Below are 21368 nucleotides of genomic sequence, written 5' to 3'. Positions count from 1 at the left end.
AATGTCTGCAAGCAAACAACCAATCTCAGAAAGTAGCAAGAACTCCACATCTGGTTATTTAGTATGTGATGCATGCTTGGACCTCTCTGGTGAGATCACGCCCTTCCTTAGCTAGCACACACTCTTAGTCCACTGAAATCAGACTCCACTCCTAATGCACAATGAAGCATGGGGAGGGGGACCACCTTGTCCCAATGGTGCAGATGCATTCTGGATTGGAGGCAGATTTGCAAGCGGTGGGATATAATTGTGCATCCTCAGCTCAAGGCCAGCTTCCTCACAGGACCTACTAGTATACCAGTCTATGGTCTCCAGGGTAACCATGGGCAAAAATAAGCTAACAGGCCTTCAAGACTCAACCCACCCACACACATACATGTATTCAAAGAGTCACAAATTCACGTGGAGACATACACAAAGGAAAGGGAGGAGCTGGGAGGAGGCACAATCTTTATTGCTCACAGGAAAATAAAACCCAAGAGAACGGGCTTCTGCTCCAACCTGCTCCAACCAGTCAATCGCCCAACATGTACACACACACAGACACACACAGAGACACATCCTATCCAGAATCAGAAAGAGACACACCTGGGCCCCCCAATTCCCAATTCTTCCAAGTGATTTTCCTCAACCATGACAACAAAAACAGCCTTGATATCCCCAGCACACAAAGACCGGTCCTTCCATTGCAGAACTAAAGGGTTAACCACCTCTGACTGTCTTTCCTCCATTGACTTCATTTGCAAAAAAAAACATGTAAATCCCAACAAGGAAGGGGGGAAAAAATATCAAGAGAAAAGAAGGCCCCGATTATGGGGTGGGGTGAAGGTGGGGATGGGAAGAAGCTGGTCTCTGAATCTAAACAGGTGGCCCTTATAATGCTCACTTGGGGGACTGATGTCACCCTTTCGATTTCTATGGCCAGTCCTTCTATCTGGGGGCAGGGAGAACTGAACCACAAAGCTGAGCATCATCCTCCTCCCTCGTGGAAAATCTCCTGTTGATATATGTACCCCGCCCCACCCCTTTGTATCCTAACCATTCTCTCTCTGCAGCAGCTTTCCCCAGTACTGTATATTTTGCTTTCCACACAGTTCTCATTGTCTTCTGTCCTGCAGTTGATGGGAATTGTAGTTTTGGGGATTCACATTGAAGGAAGCTGCTCTGTACAATGACAAGTTTCAAGACTGAATTTAGCGGTAAGAAAATTCAGTGGCTGAAAATGCCTCTTCTTTAAAACCACCTGCAAAGAACTCGTCCTCACCTTATTATCCTGTTACACCCCCTTCGTAAGAGACACTTAGGGGGTTGGACCTCAAACTGAGAGGTACCCCGAACACAAGCTTACCCCATCCTGAACATTGTGAATACATACTTATTTTCATATAAAGGGCAATTTAAAGGCTAGACTGGAAAATGACTTTGCTGTACCACTGGTTAGCATTGGTATAAAACTGGGAAGCCGGGCTTCAAATTCTCACTCAACTGTAAGGCTTTTGCTAGATGTGATTTTAAGGCAGTTAACAATTTTCATGTAACCTACTTCTCAAATTTATTGTGAGAATAAAACAGGAAGAGATCTACTGATGCCATCTCGATTTACTTATCACAATGGAGATGGGATAAAAATAAATAAATGCATCAGTTCTGGACATTTTATTTTTCCACACTACTCACCCATGCACAGATGATGTTAACAACCTGCCTCCAGAGGTGGTGAATGCTCCAACACTGGAGGTTTTTAAGAAGAGACTGGAATGGTATAAGGTCCCTTCCAACTTTTTTATTATTATTATTATTATTATTATTATTATTATTATTATTATTATTATTATTATTATTATTATTATTATTATTATTATTATTATTATTATTATGCCTGATAATGAAACATCAGCAGGAAAATAACCAACTTTAAAGAACATGAAGAACCAACACCTATGCTTTATTATTGGATGCTGAAATATCTATATTTTTAAATCAAGATAGAAAGAAAAACATTCTGAGGTTTCTTAGTTTATTTGTTTAAAACACTTTTTGCCATTTGGAGCTGACCATAAATCGTTCTGGAATCTATTGGTTTTGAGAAAAACCTAAATACATTATGATTTATTATTTTTATTTTTTTAATCAGCTTTTGGGTGACTTTAGGAATGTGGCAAGCAGAACATCTTCCTGAAACAAAGAGAATCTTTCCATTTAATTAAAAAAAATTAGACCTTAAGAAGTGAGCCGTGTTCTCTTAAGTTAGGAAAAGCATGCAGGATATGGCTTTTAGAATTCTTTGAACCCTTTTTCCAATGTATTTTGTGCGTGTGTGTTTTGCACTTATGTCTCTCCTTTTCCTTCATATTTATTTTTATTTTATTTTTATTTTAATTCCATTTATATCCCGCCCTTCTCCGAAGACTCAGGGCGGCTTACAAGCTTAGCAGTAGCCTTCATTCTATGTATATGCCTGCTTATTAGGGCTGTGTGCTCTGTTCTGCGTCATGTTCCCAAGAGTGAGGAGAACATTCTGACCATTTTGCTGTCCAAGTCTCCTCCCATTGGCAAACTTGATTTTTTCCCCTTAATCTTCTTTTTTTCTGCTCATAGCCCCAAGTTGGATCCAGCCCATTTTCAAAGCCTTTTTTTTTCTTTTGCTGACTTCTCCCACCCCAACCAATATGATTCCATTCTAGTCACTTTGTGGAGAGTTATTCTTCTGGTCAACAGATGGACGAGGTCACAAGCTCCTTCACATTCCACTGAGTTTGAAAGAGCAAAAACCTCAGGTTACTTGGTGGTTGGCCAAAGTGACTGCTTCCAAGAAACAAAGAAATGTTTGGCTTTCTAATCCTTCAGTCTTCTCCACTGCCAAGCCAAATCACTCCAAGCTCTGAGAATGGATGTCCAGTGAGATCCAGTGTTAAGTACTCAAGGTTATTCAGAGTGAGTGAATATCACCCCACAAACAAACGCATTCGATGTCCTTTACACTCCCAGCCATCTTAAAAAGGATGGATCCACCGTGGGCTCCTTGTGTGCTTCAATGGGCATTTAATTGACTGAGGATAAGCTTAAGGTTCTGTCCAGAACTGGGAATTCAGAACTACCTCCCACCGTCTGAGACTGATGGTGTAAGTGGGTTCTCTGATCTCAAAATACTGAAATATCACTGGTATTCCAAAACATGGGAAATTAAAACAGGGCAGTCTTATGAGATTCTCTTGCCTGGCATGGGTAGAGACCATGTGATGAAAGCTGCATTTCAATCCCACTTGAGAAAGACGGATCAATCCCTCATTTTAGGAGAAGGCATCGGGAGAACATTTATTTATTTTCTTATTTTAATCTCGATTTTTATTTCTTTTGTTGCTGTTTATAATTTTAATGCCTTAGAGTGTTTTTATGTTGGCTGGGCTATAAAACTTTACAATAAATAAATATATAAATGGAAACAAAGGGCTAGCTCTGTGAGATTATTAACTATTATTAATCAATGGCAGACAATTTGGATGGATACACAGTTTGGTGTAGTATTAAAAGGATCAGGTTAGAAACCAGGAGATCATGAGTTCTAGTCCCGACTTAGCACAAAACCAGCTAGTTGATCTTGGACCAGTCACTTTCTTTCAGCACTAGCAAGGAAGCAGTGGCAGACAACTTATGAAAAACCTTGCCAAGAAAACTGCAGGGACTTGTCCAGGCAGTCTCCGGTATGACTGAAAAGAATAAAATAAAAAGAGTTTGTACATTATACACAGCATGGACATAATAATCATTAGCAAGTTTGAAGCTTAAAAGGTAAAGGTAAAGGTTCCCCCGCACATGCGTGCTAGTCGTTTCCGACTCTAGGGGCCGGTGCTCATCTCCGTTTCAAAGCCGAAGAGCCAGCGCTTGTCCGAGGACGTCTCCGTGGTCATGTGGCCGGCATGACTAGACGCCAAAGGCGCACGGAACGCTGTTACCTTCCCACCGTAGTGGTCCCTATTTTTCTACTTGCATTTTTACGTGCTTTCGAACTGCTAGGTTGGCAGAAGCTGGGACGAGTAACAGGCGCTCACTCTGTTACGCGGCACTCGGGATTCGACCCGCCAAACTGCCGACCTTCTGATCGACAAGCTCAGCGTCCTAACCCACTGCTTATGTGACCTCATTTATCAATTCTGGAGTTTGCAGCTAAATGAACAGTAACATACATGATACCGAACGTCTTGTCTTTTTGTTTCAAAAGAGACATGAATTATATAGATCTTAACTATACTAGGATTATGATTTAGCACATGCAAAATTTCATTTGGACTTTTATTTGGTTTTTTTCTTCTGTATACACCCTACTTTCTATCCTGATCTTGTTAGATTTGGAATGGGCCTCCTAGTTCTGGAAGTAAAACTCAGCGGAGGACATCTGAGGGTGGGGGGCGGAATCCAATGGTAACACCCAAAGCAAAATCTGTTATCTATTGAGGCCCCTAAAGACTCAAGGTACCTTTTTTATTAACTTGCTCTTTTGGTTTGCCTAGACTAGAGGCTGACAGAAAATTGCAGACAGTAGCCCATGTATTACTGCAGAAATTCAGAACTAGTATCTTTTGACAGGAAAATGGGTAGTGAGTAACCACAAAAATCTGACTTTTGCAGATACAGATAGTCCTCGACTTATCACCGGTCACTTAGGTCCTCCAGTGGTCACATGACTGCATTTCAGGTGCTGGCAATGGGCTTGTGTTTACAGGTGATTGCTGGGTCCTACAGACACATGACCACAATTAATAATATTTTTGCCCCAAACCAACATTTACTTCCAGGTTTTGGCAGAAATGTCCCATAATGAACAATGGGTTCGCTTAGTAAGAATGGCATTTGCTTAACAATCACAGCAAAAAAAAAAGGATCATAAAATTGGGCCGATCACATAATGACCCACTTACAACCATCATGACTTATGACTGCAGTGAGCAGGGTTCATTACACTCGTAACTTAAGGACTACCTATATATATTTTGCTAACTGTATATCACACAGTAGGCATACTAATAGTCTTTGTTTAACAACCACTCATTCAGCAACTGTTCAAACTTATATCAGTGCTAAATGAGTACTAGTTACAATCAGACCTAGTACTTATGGGTGGCACAACATCCCTTCAGTCACGTGATTATGATCCAAGCACTCAATGCCTGGCTTGAGGTTACAACATTGCAACATCCTACAGTTACATGATCACACTTTGTGACCTTCCCACAAGCAAAAGCAGTGGGGAAGCTGGCAGGAAGTCGAAGTCACAGTCACATGAGGTCCTTGTTTAATAACCAACAATGCTTGCTCAACGACAGCAACCAAGTCTGCTGGAATTGTCACCTGGTTTTTCAGTTTACAAGCGTGTGACTTAACAATGGAGTTTTTGAGCCCAATTACTGTGGGCAAATGAGGACCAGCTGTAAATCCAGTTCTTGTTATCAAAACAGTATGATAACTGACACATCAACTGTATTTATTGTACAATTATATAAAGACTGTTTACGCCCTCCTTCAGTGGACAGAACCCTGTGGTCTTCTCCAATGCAGTTCAATATAAACTTGGCTTAAACAGATCATATAGTGTCCACTTATCATTTGGGGTTTGGAGAAATTTCCCCTACACATCTTGATTCCCAGGAGAACCTGATTATCCTGCCAACAGAATAAGAGAAAAAGAACCAGCCATTTACTTTCCCCTTTCTCTCCCACTTGTCCCTCTGTACTGAATTGCTGATGTGTAGCCCTTGCAGATGGCTTCCCCACCCTGCTTCCCATATATCTGTGGCACATTCCACCCACTCTGTTTGAGATCCCACCAGTCTGCCTGATCTCCAAATCAAGCTTGTTTTGTAAAAAGGATGCCCTAAGGCTGGGTCAGACTGATGGCACAACAGCGGAAACTTGGGGGCAACAAGCAGTCTGATGAACAGCGCACTGCAAGTGTAGAACAAGGCACCAATTGTTCTGGACCCGGATTCCAGAGTAGTGATGGCAGCATGAGCCACAGAATGACTGCAGAGCCTCCAAATAAGCTCCAAGACCCCACTGCACTGCTCTATTCTTCTTTTACAGGCCCGGTTAAAATCTACACAGGTTTTTGACCACTTGATCATGTTCTAGGTGAATATTAACAATCCTAGATAGCTATGGTAACTGATTGTGTGCTGTGTAAATTCACAGACATGTTTTTTTTTTCTCTCTGGATGGTCTGTCTCCCTGAACAGAGAATACAGTGCACATACATGTCAACCTTAGAATTAGTATATTAGCTGAGTAAAGTTATTATCCACAAATAAGGAGAATGTTTGCCAAATTGGCCTGATGCCATCCAGAAGTGGGGACCTTCTGGCCTTCCAAATGTAAAGAAACTACAGCTCCCAGAAGCCTTAGCCTGCATGTTCAATTGAGAAGGATGCTGATAACTGATTCAACAACTACTGGAACTCTTAACACTTCCCAACCCATAATAGTTAATACAGGCAGTTGTTTGGGACTGCAAAACCACATGGGAACCAAGCAGATTAGTCTATGAAAAGAACCAGCTGCCCCACCCCCCACTTTCTAACTCAACAACCATCAAATAAAAGCTAGAGTGCTTCAAAGAAAGCCTTTTGTACGTAGTTATAACATTTTACAAGAATTTCAGGCACAATGACTTCCATTTCTAACCTTCCTATATTATTCTACCATTTCCCCCACTTTTTTCCTTGTCATGAGAAATCCATAGGGAACATGAAATAGGTGCATAATTCATATTAACTGTTCATGCTAAGAATTCTCTGCTTATAAACATATAGTTTCTTGGGGTAGAAAAGTAGAGCTTTCTTTTCTTTATCCCGTATAAGAGGATTTGCCCCTAAGAGGTGGGAAATGGGATTGTAGAAGAAAAATGTACAAGGGGCAAATAGTCCAAATAAACGGTATTATTAGTGGGGTCAAAAAAACATGAAAAGAATCAAGGAGATGCCTCAAGGATTTCAATGGCTGTCAATACATATTGCCAGATAGAATTTCTGGACAAATCAGGAATATAATGAAGGCCAGAATGTGGAGAGTTATAGACATTTGTAGCCAGTTGAATGGGATGGATTGTGCTATTATTTGAGCAAAAATGTGACACTCTTGTCATCCCAAATCCAATGGGTCATTTACATTCTGGCTGGAATTCTATTTTTGTATGTGACAGGTTCATTTAGAGGGAAAGATTTTGAAATCCCAAAATCTTGATTCACATATGAATACACATAGAATAAATCAGTTAATCGCAAAGGAAATCAACCCAGTCTGTTCCTTGGAAAGACAGCTACTAAAGCTGAAGCTCAAATACTTTGGCCACCAAATGAGAAGCAAGGAATCACTGGAAAAGACCCTGATGTTGGGAAAGATTGAAGGCAAAAGGAGATGGGGATGGCAGAGGATGAGATGGTTAGATAATGTCATTGATGCAACGAACATGAATTTGGGCAAATGCCAAGAGAGAGCAGAGGACAGTCAGGCCTGGCAGTCTATGGTCCATGGAGTCATGAAGAGTCAGGCATGACTTAGTGACTGAACAACAACAAAAATGCAAGGCAATCTCCCTAAATGTGATTTGTTGAAGTGGAAGAGAACTGTGTAAGATTGTGACTGCTGTTGATTTCAATAGGACCTGCTTGGGCTGAGCTTTGCAAATAAGATCATGAGGATTACGGCTAATTTTAGATTGCCTCAATTGCCTCTTCCCCAACATATCTGTGGTGTTAGTCATTAATCAAAGGTTTAGCCAACTCTTCCACTTAAGAAAGTTTTCCTGCTTGATCGCTTGCAGACAATCAGCAACCAAGCAATGGAAGATTTTCTAGAGTGGTAGAGCTATTTCTACCATTTCAGCCTTCAGTTGGATTGAGCCTTTTTTTGCTATCTGGATCTCATGGATGGTCAGGCTAGGGCAAGCTGCAAGTATATATACACAGCTCAGTATCTGAGAAGGGCTCTTCCAATTTTATCCACATATGAAAAGAACCCAGCATCTAAGCAGTGGAGCATCGTCTTCATGGTTGGTGGAAGTTAGAAGTTCTCACTTCTCTGATAGCTTCTCTGAGGGGAACAGTAAAAAGAAAAATTGCTCTTGGGACATCCCTTTTATCTATAATAAAGTTCAAGGGCACAGGCATGCAAGAGAGGAATTGGGGGGGACCATTTATCCCTCTTTTTCAAGCTCAATCTTATTTCTGCAGATGCTGAGGAAGGGATCATGGAGATTCAGGACAGGCCAATCAGCAGTTTGAGTGTGGATGGAAGTGTGAGTCATGAGGACTCTGGTTACGCTTAATGGATGTGCAGGTGCAGCCCTGGCGGAGCTGTGGACCTGGGTGACATCCACTCAGCAGCCATTGAGAAGAAAACCCGAGGCTGCGAGTTAGCTGGAGATCCACGAATCCCAGTCTCTTCCTTTCCCTTCTGCCCACAACCAACCCCAAACCCAGAGGAAAAAGGACCCATAGTCTCCAGTCCTGTTGCTGCTCTGGGAAACACCAAAGCTGGTGACAATGTGGCCATTGGAAGAGGAAACGGATTCCCTGGAACAAAGGGCCCTTCATGGAAAACAAGAGACCAGGATCTAATGCAGAAGGAAGAGACAAAAGCAGAGATAAGAAGATGGGAAGGAAGGAAGGAAAAAGGGGCACAACTGGAGGGCAGAATGCCCCGAGTGAGGACATCTCTGCAGCTGGATACCTTGGCCCTTGGTATTTCCCTCTATCCTATCACTAGCAATATTGACAAGCCAGATTGATGGGGAGCATGCCAGACCATAATTCTCTGTTGCCCAGCAACATATAGCTATCTGTTCCCCATCCCCACCACCAGCAGCAAGACAGATTCTCCTGTAAATCAATTGCCACCTGCTGCCCCGTCCGCGTCAGCCTCTTCCCCCCACCCCCACCCTTATGAGGGCCTTGGAGAAAAAGGGACAGACGGGGAACAACCAGCTTTGCTTCCGTTCTTCCAGGAAAGAGACATATTTTGATTATTAACTGGGGTGGGCACAAGAGTGGGAGGACAGGTCATCCACAGGCCAGCATCTCCTCCCCACTGGAATAAAAGAGGCAACCCCCCCCTAGAATGACTCATAAGTGGATTTTTTTTATTACCCTCCTACCACAATTATGTCCCTGGATAGTAGCATTCTTCGGTTATTGTTATTAGGCTGATGAAAGGGACAACTGAACAGCATCTCCCTAATAAGGGAACCAGAAAATGATCAGATGATGCAGCAGGGTGTCCCCACCACCACAAAAGAGAAAAGTCAAAGCGAAAAAGGATTTCCCCTTTTATTGAATGTGAGAAAATCAGCATCACAAGTGTGTTCCAGCTTTCCAGAACACGTTTCCCAGTCCTTTTAATTAACCCAGCTTTGGGGACCTGTTTCACATTATCTCTCAGGGCAAAAATGCCCTTCATTTCCATTCATTTTTTCTAAATACTCAATTGATTACCACAGTGTCTATGTTTAAAAAGGTAAAGGTTCCCCCGCACATGCGTGCTAGTCGTTTCCAACTCTAGGGGCCGGTGCTCATCTCCGTTTCAAAGCCGAAGAGCCAGCGCTTGTTTAGACCTTAAGAATTTGAACACGGAAGGTGTCAGCAGGTGCTATGTCTATCCACTCAAATATTTTCAGAATAAGCAAGACTTTTGTTAAGAGTCCAATATTTGGGACTAATTTCCTTTTCCTCACCCATCAATATTGAGTCAGGGCTACAAGATCTATCCAGATGAAAAAAGGGGTGGGATGACAGAAAGTCTTAGCACCTACACATTACACCCCAATATGAACAAAAGAGAAATCAATCTCCACAAATCTGATCTGATCCTATTTTCCGAAGTATAAAACTGGAAGAGAGGGACTAATCCTATAAAGGTAAAGGTTCCCCCGCACATGCATGCTAGTCGTTTCCAACTCTAGGGGCCGGTGCTCATCTCCGTTTCAAAGCCGAAGAGCTCCGTGGTCATGTGGCCGGCATGACTAGACGCCAAAGGCGCACGGAACGCTGTTACCTTCCCACCGTAGTGGTCCCTATTTTTCTACTTGCATTTTTACGTGCTTTCGAACTGCTAGGTTGGCAGAAGCTGGGACGAGTAACAGGCGCTCACTCTGTTATGCGGCACTTGGGATTCGACCCGCCAAACTGCCGACCTTCTGATTGACAAGCTCAGCGTCCTAACCCACTGAGCCACCGTGTCCCTAATCCTATACCTATCTGAAATATTCTGGATTATAGATCCCAATAATTCATGTCTTGCTGATAAGGGCACATGGCCACTAAAGCATTTCCCTCCAAATTGAAATTCAAGGAGAATCCTCAAGTTTGAAAAAAACAGAAATTTCTAAATTTCAGTTAGAAGTTAGTGAAATTAAAATTGCACTTTTTCCAATCCACGTCCCTGGATTCACTTAAATCCACTTAAATAGATTAACCCCAGGATTAAAAATCACCATCTCTTTTTAAATAGATGGACATAGTTCCTTCTTGAAACAAAAGCTTGCTTGTAATATTACAGCCACTGGAATCTAGTTTTTATCTTTCTCTTTTTTAGTTGCATTGATTCCATGGCAAGAGAAAAGCACTCTGTGCATTAGAAGGTACCCTTTTAAAATGGTAGCATTACCATGATGAAACAGATCCTGAAGCTGAGCATTCAGTCAAAGCTCTATGGCTTTGAATGTTTAAATAAAGGCAAGCAGAATTAGGTACAAGCAGAATTTTGGAGGGATGTTTCCATCATTCTCAGCAAAGTCAGACATTCACACCTTTCAGAAGAGTCTTACCTTGAAAACCCACATAGGGTACAACCTACAAGCAAAAAGATCGTGACCAAAATACAAGAGTCAACATCCTGTTCAGTCAACCCTCTGTATAGAATCTGAGATAAGCTGAAAGCCACCATATCTATGTATTATTGATACCTTGTTCACAGGACCTGTCATTTAAGGAAAAAATGGCCAGGTTCATTCAGTTCTCATTACCTAGTAAGTTAAGGATGACCCATATTTGTGAAACAAATGGATTCTCCCTTGAGCGCTTTTGGCTACTGGCTTAATCTTTATGATGAAACTCCAGGCTTCAGCCAATTCAATGTGGATTAACTGGGCAAGCTCTTGCACAAAATAAGACCTGTTGCACACAGTACCACAGAACCCAGTTCAGAAGACTACCTTGTATGAATACAGATCCTAGTCCTTCTCCACCTTAAAAACATATCTTCAGAGGAACTATGCTTCTCAGACACCCTATGTACACAAGGGGTCCCAGCAAAAATGAACATTTTAATGTCATAATGCAGTCAGAATACATATAGCTCCCCTCATTTTACTATATGCAAACTACCTCTTTTTCCTGCTTTTGTTTTTTCATGGAGAGAGAGAGAGAGAAATAGAAATATATTAGATTTCCCAATATCAAGCAGCCATTCCTGACATATTCAAAAGATACTTGAATACTTGATTTAGACACTAAAGATTACATACTAACTCCATAAAAAGCAGAAAATCTACAAGCCTGCCAGTCATTTACCGGCATTTTAGCCACCCTAGTTGTACTATACACATAGCTACATAGCAAATGCATGTAAACTCAAAAAATCTTATAGACCTTGGATTCTTCCCTTTTCTCAGCCTCATTCATCTTCCAATATAATACAGAACAGTAATTTTGCATGCACAATATTTCAAACACCAGGGTGCCTCCCCATACTCTTCTATACAGAAACATACCATCCAGTGAATATTCCCTCACATCCACAAGCCCCATTTATTAGACCCCAAAGAGCTGTTGCTTGTATCAACAACAAACATGCATAGCACCACCTACAACCTGCACTCTTGTGCACATCCATCCCCATCTTAGGGATCTCCCCCTGAATTTGATCCTTCTGTCCCAAATCAATTGCCATTGTCCCCGAGCAGCGCAGCTTCACGCTATACCCGCCCCCACCCCCAGAGAGCAACGCTTCATCAAAATCTCTACCACTCCTCATGCAAAAGAACAGCAGGACATGTCCCACCTGTCCTTGGATGCACACAAACACACATAGACTGTACTGGAAATAAACAACAACCTGAAGCATCTTCTGAGTACAGATGGTTCCCAGCAAACAGCCCACAATGTTGTGCTGGCAAGGGCAAAGAACACCCCAAGATTCAATACCCCCCCCTCACCCCGCTATAATTCTAATACATAAATCAGGAGCAACTTGCCCCCCTCCCCCTTATCAGCTGGTTAAGAAAGGTGATCTCATCCCAGTGCTCCTGGAGGGAAGAGCCTTCTGCTTTAGGCCGGGATCCAACTGCCACACCCTTCTGCTGCTCACTCCACAGCCATAACACAGCCCCATAAGCTGGCCACAATTCCCACAGTATCCTTACCGGCACACAATGCTTCTGCTTCTCACACCCCAAGCTCCCCACTCCCTGTGCTCTTCACACATACATACAAACACACACACACCTCGCTCACTATGCACCCCTTCTGCGGTGGTGCATTCAGATTGCTCTCCTCTTCTCCTCCCTTGATGGCACCCAGAGACCATTTCCTGACCAACACACACAAATGCCCCATCCTGCAGACATCCTTACTCCTTTTCTACTCCTAGAGTAAGCCTTCCCCTTCACACACATTCATGCACCTGCACACAGACACAGACACACAAACACACACACACACAGAGAGAGAGAGAGAGAGAGAGAGAGAGAGAGAGAGAGAGAGAGAGAGAGAGAGAGAGAGAGAGAGAGAGAGAGAGAGAGAGAGAGAGAGAGAGAGAGAGAGAGAGAGAGAGAGAGAGACATGTTAACCCTGATGCATCCTGGTGAATATATAAGGTGAACATATATCTCTTCATTTTCTCCCTCTCATTTTTTTCATGGCCATAGATTTGGTTCACCCCCAGCGCTGCTAACAACGTTTCCACACACACACACACACCCGCCCTCCTCCCATTATCCATGTAAACGATGGCTGGAGAAACTTGCAGGATTTTGATCCCGATCTCTCCACTAATCTCCCGGGCCTCCACCCGGGAACCCCGCATTCCCATACAGGTTTCTGCAGATGGGACCCCCTACTCCGCTCGCCCGCCTGCCCAATGGTCGGGGGGGGCATCTCCCTCCCTCCTGCTTCCTCAGTTTCTTCTGTAATAAAATCGGACCACAACCCTCACACCGGCGTCTTTAAGTTGCTCCAGATTCAGGGGGATCTTCATCACCCCCAACACCCAGCCGCGCAACTTTTCTCAGCAGCGGGGTGGGGTGGGCACCGACAAACCGCCTAACGGGCAGAAGGATGGTCTCCAGGGAATCCGCGCCCACTTGGGAACCTCAGGATCCTCCCTTCTCTTCCAGATGTTGGGAAACCATCCCTGGGTTTTGGGTTTTTTTCGGGTGCTGACAAAGACGGGCGGGGGGGGAGAGCAGACCCACTTCCCAGCGTAAAAAACACCCGGGTTTCCTTCTCCCACACCCGACCGTCCATCGAACAGCCCCGAAGTTGATAAAAAGAGGGCAGCGGTTCGGGTCCCCTCTTCGGTCCTCCTAGCCCCCTACCTGAGCCGCGCCCGTCCTTCCGCTGACTCCGCTGCCGCTGTGGCCGCCTCGCTGGCTCCTACTGCTTCGGCTGCAGCGTCTGATCGATGTGACATAATCGGCAGCAGCGGCGGCGGCGGAGAGTCCCCTCCCTCCGTGCCCCGCCCTACCCCCTCCCCATCCCTCCTCCCCGCTTTTCCTTCCCAGCTCGGTTCGGCCCCAAAGCTGGAGGAGGAGTAAGATGGAAATTGGTTTATTGGCCACACACATACACACACACACACATATGCACGCACGCACACACACACACACACACCCCTTGCCGTATTCTAAGAAGAATTTGGGAAAGTTGGGTGGGGTTGGGATGGGGTTAACCTATTGGTCTATTCTCAGCATCCTGGAGTTGGGTGGGGGGACGCCGTGGGAGGGGACGCCCGGGTCCCTCATTTTGGGTTGGGGAGGAGGGTGTCTCCGGTGCTTTAGAAAGAAGGGGTGGGGTAGGGGGTGCCTTGGCGAGGGAAAACGAGGCAGAGGGAGCGGATTACATTAGATGGGAGCCCGAGCAAGTCCGGAGCAGAAATGCAGAAGGAAAGAATCAATTAAGAGAAGGGAGCCAAGCTGCTGAAGCCTGATGATTTCCTGGATGTGGCGAGAATGCTTGAAGGTCACGCCCAGATCATCCAATTCCCCGCAAGGCTTCCAACCGAAAGCCTTCCGAGCCAGCCAAGTGGGTTTCTGGCGCCCATGGGCGGCAGCGGAGCACAGCTCAGAAGCAGCCGGACCCCTCCAGCCAAATTGCAAGGATGATCAACAGCCTTTCTCCGCTAGCGGCTCTGCTGGCCAGCTAAGGATGATGGCCGTTGTAACTCTACAGATCTGAAGGGCAGCCCTAGCGCCTTGGCCAAAGGAGCTAAATCGGCGCCAGCCACTGAGCGCTGGTATTTGTCCGGGGAAGGAGAAAGCCAGAAAAGCCGGGCTCTGTAACCGCAGAGGCTAGAACAGACACAAACAGACACAAACACAAGGGGCGGGGGGGGGGCGGATCCGGCCCGTGAAGTGGTTTCATGCGGCCCGCGAAGCCATCCTGGAAACAGTGAGGGAACGGCCCCCACTGCCTTGGCCCTGGCCCAGAGACCCCCAGATCTGTCCCACTCCTGCCCGGGGCCCCCATAGGCACCCTTGATGAGCTGGCCATGCCCACCCAGTAGGCCATACACACACTAGCCACGCCCACCCAGTAGGCCACGCCCACCCTGGCCATACCTACCCGGCCCCTTGAGGGCAACCACAATGCTGATGCGGCCCTCAATGAAATTGAGTTTGGCACCCCTGGGCTAGAGTGCCTGGCCAGAGCAAAGCGGTGCTCTGTTCTGGGCAGTGAGGAAGCTCTTGGGGATTTGAGGTTTCCGATGGGCAAGCCAGAGGGAAAGGGATAGAGGAGCCACACAGACAGCAAAGCAAGGCTTCCTGCATCACAGCATGTTTGGGGTGCGGAGGAGAAGGTGACTACCCTGTGGTCTGCAAGTGGTTTCAGAGCATCACCTCCTCATCCCCAAAATGAACTGAGGAGTTCGAAAAGCTGGATACAGGAGATGTGATGGGTCAAAGGGCTTAGCATCCCCTGGACAAGGAGGAACAGAGGGCAAACGAAAGGGCTTCTCCAAGAAGCAGTACCTTTTGGAAGATGAGCAGAGGAGTGAAGCATCAATCATAAGGACAGAGGAAAAACCGGCTGGATTGGAGCAAGGCCTGCCTTCCATAAAGGGAGGACCTCATAGGACTTCCATTCCATCCTACTTTGAGAAGTCTGCTGTTTTCTTATTATTTATTTATCCCCATAATGCTTATCCTGCCCAGTCTAAAGATTCTGGATGGCGTACAAACCAGCAATATCGAAGATGCCTCTACAGTATCAACAATACTTCATAAGGAAAACAATATTGCAAACATAACTAACATTACTGAAAGTAATTTGACAAATAGCCCTTGAATGCCTTATCCCTGAGGCTGCCTAATCCCTTTGAAAAGGCATCTAAACCACCCATAGCGGTGGTGAATAATCTTTGGGCGACTTCAGAAAGCATTCTGTAGCTTCTTCAGGGAAAGGAGCAATCTCGACAGGAGATGAGACAATTGTGCAAAGGAGGTGAGGCCAAGTCAGACCCATTGGCGAGGCTAAGGTTTTTAGGATACAATTCAGTTTGGTATTTTTCTTTTCCCTAAGGTGCAATCTTAGGTTTTACATCTCCTGCCTCAAATTGGCAGGAATCCACCCTGCCAACTCTCTGGCTATCTGATGAAATGTGGTGGAACATTCATAGGGCTTCCAGAACCACAAACATGAGTTTGGGAAGCTGCCAACTACTCAGGCCAAATGTATAATTTAATTAGTCCTTTGTGTTCAAGTCTGTCTTGGGGGTAAAACCAGCCAGGGTTGCCCCGTTGCTGAAGAGAGTGAGGGGTGTGGGTGGGGAATGAGTGCAACACCTGTTGATCCTGCTTGATCCTGTCTATTGCCAGAGCGAGTTGTATACCAAATATTGTATGGCCTTTCCTGGACACAGAGAATCTAGCTGCAATTATCTATGCATGAGTAACCTCATTTAAATTACTGTTAAGTCTTGTCATGGGGGCTACTACTATGGTTGGTTTGGAATCTGCAGCTGAATGGGTGGGTATATCTAGGTTGCTGAGTGAGGCACCTAACCATGTATATTTTACAGTTTTGTTGAAGAAGCAATCTTGCTGTCAATTAGTGGTTCTAGCTGTGGACCTGCTACCTGTACCAAAGGCTGCTGAATTGATGCTTATCAATGAGTTTTCTCTCTGTCGCTGCACATGCATCCAGGAGGTACTGTAATGCTATACACATATTCACGAAAATGTACTCAGTCAGGCCTTCCCCAGCATGAATGTTGAAGAAGATTGGCAAGGTTCCATTTCCCCACCTTTTGTTTTAATGTAAATTATTGTGATGGTTGTTCTATGTTGTTTTAACATGGAACTTTAATTTGTGTTTTAAGAGTTATCTATTTGGTTGCAAGTTTTAAGGCATACCATCTTGAGATGCTTTGGCATCTGCAGCAGCGTATAGAGGTGTGGAAGGAAGGAAGCCCTGTTGTGAATGGAGTGGGACAACTCGCCACAGCCAACTCACTGCGGCCAACTCACCATGGTCAACTAGCCACAGGCAACTCACTACGGCCTACTCTCCATGGGACAACTTGCCGTGGGACAACTTAACAATTTGATTTAATTATTTAAAATAAAATAAAAACTATTTTAATTTTTGTCATTCACATTTCATTCTGTCCCTCCTTTTGCATCCTTTCTTCAATGATTCTATTCCATCATTTCTTTAATGTTAGTGTAACTCTCGTCCTGCAGCAAGTTGTCCCATGGCAAGATGGCTGCAGTGAATTGTCACAGACTTCTGTGTGAACATCTCTCACCATTCTTAATCTCCTACCATGTAGCTTCATTGGATGATCCTGACAAGAGGAGGAGCAAAGCTTTTTCTTATTTGCTTTTTCCATGCAGTGTTACAAGCAAATAACCCTTTTTCCTCACCCTTTTTCCAATCTACACAATTCCACATACTGCATTTGTTCTTCAGGTCTAGGAGAAGAAGAGGCAGAGTCAAGAGAGGACTCAGCCTAGAATCATTATGTGTCCACAGAACACTCCAGGTCCCGCTCCCCTTGAATATATTAACTTTTACCCAGTGCCAATTTAGTGGTGAGTGTTAGTTGACTAGATTCTTGTGTATAGGCTTGAGCAATAAATCTCCTTAACTGGAACTTAAGGTATGGTCTTGATTCTTTATGCCTGACATTCAGGGAATAAACATTTTGGTGGGCCTGATTTGCAACTTTCTTAGTCCTTCACTATCTTCACTATCTTTCGAATACCATGAGTAGAACTGAACATGGTAGCTTAGCATATTTTAAGCTTGGCTTCTTGAATAAATAATTCAAGTGCTAATAAGGTTTGGAATGTATTTCCTAGACTTCTAGCCTGTCTTTCCTCCAAGAGCTGAATGGGAATCTCCTTTTTTATTATTCCAGTAACATCCCTGAAAAACAGGTTTAAAGTGACTGGTCCAAAGTCATCCAGTGACTTTTCATAGCCAACAGTGGATTTGGATTTGAGTTTCCCCATTTCTAATCTAACATCTTAACCAATATACCACAGGCTCTTAGTTTAAGCTTAAGATGTATGTATCCTGCTGTTTGGTAAACCATGGTTCATGGTTTAGTAGGATATTGGAATCTAGCCAATTTTTATCTATTCACTAAATCACAGAATCATAAATTATACGAACAAGACCAACAGATCATCTAGTCTAACTTCTGTAGGAATCTCCAACGGGTTGACATCAGCCTCAGTTTAACACCCCCAATATTAGGGATTCCATGACTTTTCTAGGCAGAATATTCTAGGGGGTCACACACTGCCATAGCCAGGAGATTCCTTTTTATATTCTTCTTGATTCATCTATCTTTTAATTTCAACCCAAAGCTCTTATCCTGCTCTGTTTCAACAGGAAAAAAAGATCTGCCCTCTGCCTTTTAGAATGGTCACAGATAATCACTGTGTTATGGTTCTGTTGTCCTCTATAAACCTTGTTCTTTTAATATTTCCTCGCAGGGCTTAGTTTCCAGGCACCCTACTGTCCTGGTAGCTCTTTGGTTTCTCCATCTCCCTTTTAAAATGCAGTACCTAGAACTGCAGTATGATTGATTCAATTTGGAATACAATAGAACTATTCCTTCCTGTGATTTGGACAAAATGCATTGGTCTTTTTAGTTACACAGTTGGAACTCCACAGCTACTCCTAAATTTTTCTCATACACACTGCCATCAAGACAGCTCTCCCCAATCCTGAACCTATACATTTTTTTTTCCTAGCCAAATGCAGGATCTTATATTTCTAACCTGTTTAAATTGGGTTCATCCTCAAGCCTACTGAGGTCACTGTGAACCGTGATTTTGTCCTCTGAAGTCTTAGTTTGATGTCATCTACAGTGTTGCACATCTCCAGTGCTGACATTCCCTTGCAATGATAGTTAAGAGGGACTTTGTCAGTCTGATTCCATGTGCCCTGCAAGCTCTTTTCCCTGCCTGTGACCTAGCATTCAAACCATTTCTCAACATAGATCTACTGCTCTATTGAAAAAACATTAAACCCACATCCAAAAATAGCTTGGTAGGTATGTTCAAAGCATGCAGGAGGAATGCAGAGTGAAGAGGGAGTGAGCTGTGAATGTGGCTATGTAATCATCCTGTGTGTATACACCTGGAAATCAAGATGCCCAAGTTACAATAGTAGATTAAAATACATTTAAAACGACAATAAAACCCAAACCCATCCCCCATCAGGCCAGGCTGGCTTGTTCAAACAAATAAGTCTTCAGATCGCGTTGGAAGGAGCGAAGGTCGGGCGCCATCCGGAGCTCAATCGGCAAACGATTCCATAAAGCCGGGGCGCCCACAGAGAAGGCCCTCCCCCTGGGGGCCACCAGACGACATTCTCTGACCGGTGGCACCCTGAGGAGGCCCTCCCTGTGGGAACGCACAGGGCGGAGGGAAGTTGACGCCGGCAGCAGGTGATCCCTAAGGTACTCCAGACCCATGCCATGTAGGGCTATATATATATCACATGACTGTGCACACATGTCTGGATGTATGATGGTACATATTTATGAATGTCATCATGGATACACACACATGAGATTCAGCATGGAAGGAGAAGTGCCAATAGCTGGGTTTTAATAGCAGAGATTATTACATGAGAGCCAGGGCAGCAGACCATTTAATTTAATGGCAGACAATTTAATTACTTGAGAGCCAGTGTAGAATCGCATAGTGGTTAAGCTACTGGACTAAGGGCCAGAAAACCCAGATTCGAGTTCTCTCTTGGGCATGGAAGCCAACTGAGAGACCTTGGAGCAGTCACTTCCCCTCAGTCCTAATCAGCATCAGACTCTGGAACAAGTTGGTGGATAAATGAAAAGCCATGTCACTGTAAAAACTAGGTGATCAAAGTGCAGAAACCAGCAGACTCTGCAGCCATAGGAGACAAATACTGAAGAAGAAGAATTCAATTACATGTTCAATTATGTTTCCAGGTGTTGCCAGCTTTGAGGTTAGATCTGGACTCCTTGGTCACTTCCTACTAGCATCACCACTCACTTCTGGCAAACCAGTAAATAAGTAGAGACATTCAATTAGACTTTCAATTACAAGTAGATACTCCTACTACAATAACTACTGAATTTCACCCATTTCTCTGTTCCAGTACAAGGGGACTAATTTCCCAGCATTATACTGAAGCTAGTAGCAGCAGCAGCAGTGTGCTATTTTGGCAGCTGTGCCTCTGTCCTAGCAGTAAATACTGCAATGCAGTCCCTGGTTAGCTGCCTTGCTTGACAACCACAGAAAGAGTAGTATTTTTGCAAGAGTACAGCTTTTCCGGAATTGTGCAATAGTGCAAGAGCACTGTATATCGCTGTGCAATACAGACATGATTTCTCTCACTGCTGTTCCTGGATTTTACATTAGTTGTCAGCACAGGGGAAAAAACAGCCGCAAAGGACTGAGTATACACCCTGGCGGACACTCTCTGAAGTCTGCTGGCATCACCAAGTTCTACGGTAGTGAATAAGCCGGATCGTATCTGCCATTGCAAGTATGCAAGTGAGGAAAGACTTGGAGCCCTTGAGGGGACAGAAATCACAACCCAGGACTTTGCAAAAGGATTTGGGTCCTCCTGATTCAAGATGGCCGTGAAAATAGGATTCTTTGATTTTCAGCAGAGCACAGGATGCAATCCCATGGTTGCACCAGCAGAAACCTTCCTCTGTACATCTATAGCAATGAACTCAGCTGATATTGACCTTCTAGATTTAGAATAAAACGAGGCACTCTTCTTGAGATCACAGACTGACTCCAGCTGCTGCTCCAGAGCCAAAACACAATTCTATACCAGTTATTTCTGGAAGAGGAAATAGGGGTGATAACTGTGAAGTTACTGCTACTGAGAGCTGATCCTCGCCAGTGTTCTAAAATGATGATGCTTTAGTATCGTTATCCACTTATTTCTTCACCCCAGCAATAACCTCTCAATCTACCCATCTATAAGTAGATTCTAAAAATACCTCCTTTCATTTAAAAATAGGAAGCATATGTATATGAAACTGTCCATGTGGAAGAGTGTTTAAGGTGTTGGTGTAGACCCAGCAAAACCCAGGATCAAGTTCAGTGGAAATTTCCAGGATGACTTTGGGTGAGTTTAGCCTAATCTGTCTAACAGGGTGATTGAGAACAGCTGAGAAGGGGCTGCTATGTAGGCAGCCCTCATCTCCCAGTAGGAATATAAGGTTCAATGTAACAAATAACTACAATAAACAGAGACAGTGAAGAACTTGGGTGGAACATATAGGAAGGGTTAGAGTAAATTGCTGCTCTGGGACTCGAAATCTTCCCTCCGCTTCTGGTGTTGTACCTCCAGGAGATTGTCTACTGTCTAAAAGAAGGCAAAGAAAGTAAAATGAGAAGCTACATCACCAAAGCTGACCACAGATTAATGATTTGAGAACGCCAGATGAGATGTTATTGTACATGTCCCTAGTTTGTACTCTACATTGTCTGCTAACAGATATTTCAGCACGGAACAGACCAGAACATCATGGGCTCTGAGCACCCATCTTGCTGGGTGAAAATGTGACAGTTCCAACTCTAGATCTGGATGAAAATACAATAATTAGTAAACATTCCAACATATGTGCTTAGTAGTGTGTTCAAT

General features: G+C 44.1%; 1 protein-coding gene across 1 annotated transcript in view; it reads right to left on the bottom strand.

Moving 5' to 3' along the window:
- Nucleotides 1-13677, bottom strand: part of L1CAM (L1 cell adhesion molecule) — a gene marked incomplete at its 5' end in the record, with an annotated part of 118254 nt that extends 104577 nt beyond the window's left edge. Inside the window, one exon of the mRNA XM_081318930.1 lies at nt 13583-13677. Coding sequence (XP_081175056.1) covers nt 13583-13677 — 95 coding nt within the window. The remainder of the gene's footprint in view (nt 1-13582) is intronic.
- Nucleotides 13678-21368: the final 7691 nt, after the last annotated feature.

Source organism: Vipera berus (genome assembly GCF_964194415.1).
Source record: "Vipera berus genome assembly, chromosome: 2".
In the NCBI taxonomy this organism is placed as follows: Eukaryota; Metazoa; Chordata; class Lepidosauria; order Squamata; family Viperidae; genus Vipera; species Vipera berus.
Note: the sequence above shows the minus strand (reverse complement) of the source record. Positions and strands in the feature narration are given on the sequence as shown.